This window comes from Mustela putorius, unplaced genomic scaffold, assembly GCF_011764305.1.
Source record: "Mustela putorius furo isolate JIRA1106 unplaced genomic scaffold, ASM1176430v1.1 tig00000695_pilon_pilon_pilon, whole genome shotgun sequence".
Taxonomy (NCBI): Eukaryota; Metazoa; Chordata; class Mammalia; order Carnivora; family Mustelidae; genus Mustela; species Mustela putorius.
In genome coordinates this window covers 772,312-777,055 of record NW_025421447.1, presented here as the reverse complement: position 1 = coordinate 777,055, position 4,744 = coordinate 772,312, and the positions used below count along the sequence as shown (strand labels likewise).

General features: G+C 44.2%; 1 protein-coding gene across 1 annotated transcript; it reads left to right on the top strand.

Moving 5' to 3' along the window:
* The first annotated feature begins 3,917 nt into the window (after positions 1 to 3,917).
* On the top strand, positions 3,918 to 4,538 carry SPRR4 (small proline rich protein 4). Its single transcript, XM_004780656.3, has one exon. The coding sequence runs from the start codon at positions 3,918 to 3,920 to the stop codon at positions 4,152 to 4,154; it is 237 nt and encodes a 78-aa protein (XP_004780713.1). The 3' UTR covers positions 4,155 to 4,538.
* The last annotated feature ends 206 nt before the right edge of the window (positions 4,539 to 4,744 follow it).

The window sequence follows — 4,744 nt, the reverse complement described above, 5'->3', positions numbered from 1 at the left end:
TATCTCTCGAGAGGTTTCTCTCATATCTTCCATGCCTTTTTCGAGCCTGGCTAGAACCTTGAGAATTCTCCTTCTGAACTTTAGATCTGACATATTACCAATGTCTGTATTGATTAGGTCCCTAGCCTTCAGTACTGCCTCTTGTTCTTTTTTTTTTTGTGTGTTGAATTTTTCCGTCTTGTCATTTTGTCCAGATAAGAGTATATGAAGGGGCAAGTAAAATACTAAAAGGGTGGCAACAACCCCAGGAAAATATGCTTTAACCAAATTAGAAGAGATCCAAAATCGTGAGGGGGGAGAAAGGGGATAAAAAAAGGTTCAAAAAGGAAGAAAGAAAGAAAAAAAAAAAAGAAAAAAAATTTTTAAAAAAGAAAACACCTTTCAGAAAGTGGTTGTTTTTCTGTTTCCAGAATTGCTGCTCTTCTTCTCTTCGATCTGCCGATGGATTTTCAGGTGTTTGCAATCTTTAGATAAGCTATCTAGCTGATCTCCGGCTAGCTGAAGTAGTCTCAGCCTGCTACTTCTCCGCCATCTTGACTCCTCCTCCGGCAGTATAGACATTTTAACAAAGTTTATTCTTCCAGTCCAAGAGCATGGAATGCTCTTCCATCTTTTTGTGTCTTCTTCAATTTACTTCATGAGTTTTCTGTAGTTCCTCAAGTACCGATCCTTTACCTCTTTGGTTAAGTGTTTTCCTAGGTATCTTATGGTTCTTGGTGCTATAGTAAATGGAATCGATTCTCTAATTTCCCTTTCTGCATTTTCATTGTTAGTGAATAAGAAATCCACTGATTTCTGGACATTGACTTTGTATCCTGTCACATTGCTGAAATGCTGTATGATATCTAGTAGTTTGGGAGTGGAGTCTTTTGGGTTTTCCATATAAAGAATCATGTCATCTGCGAAGAGAGAGAGTTTGACTTCTTCATTGCCAATTTGGATACCTTTTATTTCTCTTTGTTGTCTGATTGCTGTTGCTAGGACTTCTAATACTATGTTGAACAAGAGTGGTGAAAGTGGGCATCCTTGTCTTGTTCCTGATCTCAATGGGAAGGCTGCAAGCTTTTTCCCATTCAGGATGATATTTGCTGTGGGTCTGTGAGGAGACTTTTGACTTCTCCATCTGATGTTTGAATCCCCTGAATTATCCAGACCTGAGTCCCAGTCCCATTTCTGCTGTGTGTTAGCCACATGATCTTTCCCAGCCTCACTTTCCTCATCTACAAAATGGTAACAATGACACTTGCCTTGTGGGAGCTACAAATTTACAGTGGAACGGTGGGTGTGAAGAGTAATCTCAGCACTAGGCAGTGCTCAGGGCAGTGCCAGATCTTCGTGCTCAACAAATGGAAGTAAGAGCAGGGAAGGGATTCTCATTATTTTTACCAGAAGTGGCTCAAATCCATATTTTCTCTCTTCCTCTTATTTCTTCAATGGTTTTTACAACTCAAAGTCAGTGAAAAGCACCTCAGATTTGTTCTATTTTTTAAAGATTTTGAGTCCTTGAGTTTGAGAAAACACCTGAGGTAGGTGAAGTCCACTGAGCTAGATAGGGACCTGGAAGGCTGGAATCTCTGGGGGTGTTTTCCCTCAATACAGGCCAGTACAAAATTAACAAGAGAGGAAACAACATGTGTTGGAGGGGATGTGGAGAAAGGGGAACCCTCTTACACTGTTGGTGGGAATGCAAGTTGGTGCAGCATCTTTGGAGAACAGTGTGGATGGAGATTCCTCAGGAAATTAAAAATAGAACTTCCCTATGACCCTGCCATTGCACTCCTGGGTATTTACCCCAAAGATATAGATGTCGTGAAAAGAAGGGCCATCTGTACCCCAATGTCTATAGCAGCAATGGCCATGGTCACCAAACTGTGGAAAGAACCAAGATGCCCTTCAACGGACGAATGGATAAGGAAGATGTGGTCCATATACACTATGGAGTATTATGCCTCCATCAGAAAGGATGAATACCCAACTTTTGTAGCAACATGGATGGAACTGGAAGAGATGATGCTGAGTGAAATAAGTCAAGCAGAGAGAGTCAATTATCATATGGTTTCACTTATTTATGGAGCATAACAAATAGCATGCAGGACATGGGGAGTTAGGAGTTGGGAGTTGGGGTAAATTGGAAGGGGAGGTGAATTATGAGAGACTATGGACTCTGAAAAACAATCTGAGGGGTTTGAAGTGACGGGGGGGTGGGAGGTTGGGGTACCAGGTGGTGGGTATTATAGAGGGCAAGGATTGCATGGAACACTGGGTGTGGTGAAAAAATAATGAATACTGTTATGCTGAAAATAAATAAATGAATTTAAAAAAAAAAAAACAGGCCAGTAAAGCAAGTCCCTGAAGGAAGTGCATGGGGGAGAAGTGGGTGAGGAATTCCCTGGAAGGAAGTAATCAGAACCATGCCAAGTGCCTGAGATTGGCTGGAGACCTTGTAAGGTTTCCAGCAGAGGCTGCCGTCCAACTGTGTTCAGCCTTCTTTCCTGGAGTCCTGCTTGAGCCTCTGGTAAGTGGGAATGAATTCCTCCTGCTGAGACCTGAGAGGCCCTTCCTCCTTCTCCAACAGTCTCCAGACACTTGGCAGGCTCCTGTCCTATTCTTGGGTAATCAGAGAAGTGACTTAAACCTTATTACAATTAAAGAAATGTCACGCTAATTGTTACTTAGGAAATTCAGTCTCCATCCCTCACCATTGCTGGGTATGGCTAATTACCTGATTCTGGGTCTCACTCCCTGGCAAGAGTATTTTGCTCATTGAGGGGAGATATTTAGAACTGGAACTGGAGTGTGTTGTAGCAATTCTGAGTTTCCTCCAAATGTTCTCATTCTTAAAAAGCTACCTTTTCAGCCTTATGAGCAAGCCTTTTCAACCACTGCTTTTAGGTTTGCAGAAGCAGGTATGTTATATATTGCATTTTACACTGTGGTGTTCCCATGCCTCACTATCATGATGACCACCCAAAACCTATGCTTCCCTTTATAATCATGAATTTAGAAGAGAGGAAGGCTGCTTACAAACAAAACCAGAGATACATACTGGAACTGGGAAGACCTCAGAGACCTTTCCAGGTCAGCATCTTCCAAATAAGGTCATAGATGTTCAGAAAAGGCAGATTGTCCACAAGTACGCCTGGCCAGTGTGCGGCTGGTTTCGTTCTAGAATTCATGGCTTGTGCCTTCTTGACCCAGTGCTCCTACTCTGAACAAGGCCACTTCTTGTAACATCCTTCTCTTGTCCCAGACCCCTAGTGGTCTATGCGACGTTTAGTTCCCCAATTCTTCATGGTGGGCTAGAACCTCTATCCTATGGCTACAATAAATTACTAGCCTTAGCATCCCAAGGCGCGTCAGCCATGGAGTGGGGACTACAACTCAGACCTCTGAGATCTTGGAACAGGCTTTTTCCCCAACACTTACGTATCACGACACTTCCCTCTAGAACAGGGACTGCTCCTGGCCTCTACCACATGCGCTCCCATCCTTGCCAGCACCATCCACACTACTCAAGGTGGCCAGTTGACATCGTAGACCCAATGCAAGTCAACCAACACTTCATGCCTCAATCTTATAAAATATTTGCATTACCTTTTAATCCTCAACTTAACACCTCACCTTGTTTTCTGGGAATACTGAGAAATCAATTATGTATTTAGTTAAGGCAGGAGTCTATGGGAGGATGAAGTAAGATAGGAAATCAGAATAGCAGAGCAGAAAAATGAAAGGGAGAGGATCACAATGGGCACCTGTGAATCAATCCATTGACCAATTTGAGACTATCATTCACTTGTCATGTCCTTGGCCATTGTAAGAAAACTGCTCTAGGTGTCAGAAGAGGTGGGTGGCAGAAGGAGCCCTTTTCACGGTGTCCATTGCCTGGGTTTCTTTCAGGCCTCCTGGTTCTTGTGACAATGTCTTCTCAGTGGCAGCAGCTGAGGCAAGGCCTGCCCTGGAAGGCCCAGCAGCAGCAGCAGGTGAAGCAGCCCTGTCAGTCACCTGCTATCAGATGTCAAGAAACATGTGTACCACAAACCAAGGATCCATGTGCTCTGCAGCCCAAGAAACAATGCCCATCCAAGGGCACAGCGATCCTCACCCAGCACAAGTGTCCTGTGGCCCAGCAAGCCCCCAAGAATAAACAGAAGTAAGGGAAGACTGCCTGCCTGACATTCAGGCTACCATATGGAGCCTTCTCTTCCTCCTGTTCCTCTTCCCTCCATACCCAAGAGCTGCCTTCCTCTCCCACCACCTCCTGCCAGGGGTCCAGTGAAACATTGTCAGGATTTCTCCCCATTTAGCTTTTCCAACCCTGATTTTTCTCCCAAGTAGATATAAGGAAGCCTTATCCTTTCCAGCTTCCTGCCTGGCCACAACTAGGGCCCCATCCATGCTCCCAAAGCAAGGGAAGCATCTGAACTTCTTCTGAGGTTCTACTCTGAGTAGTGGGGACTCCAGAAGCTGAGGCGCAGCTTCTGTCTTACTGCTACCTCCAACTCCCCTACCATGCACTTTTTTCATTTACTTCCCCCCTAATAAAACTGTGCTTTATATAATGGTGTCTTACTCCCCGTCTATGATCCATTCATTGGTTCAGAGGGGCATTTTGGGGAAATGAGTGTGCAAACACATATGTGCGGGGAATATATCCTCATGGGCATCATGGCTCATATAATTAATGATGGGGTAAGGTCAGATCCTGACACATCTTACTTAAAGGAGAGACAGAAAGTGCAGGGGC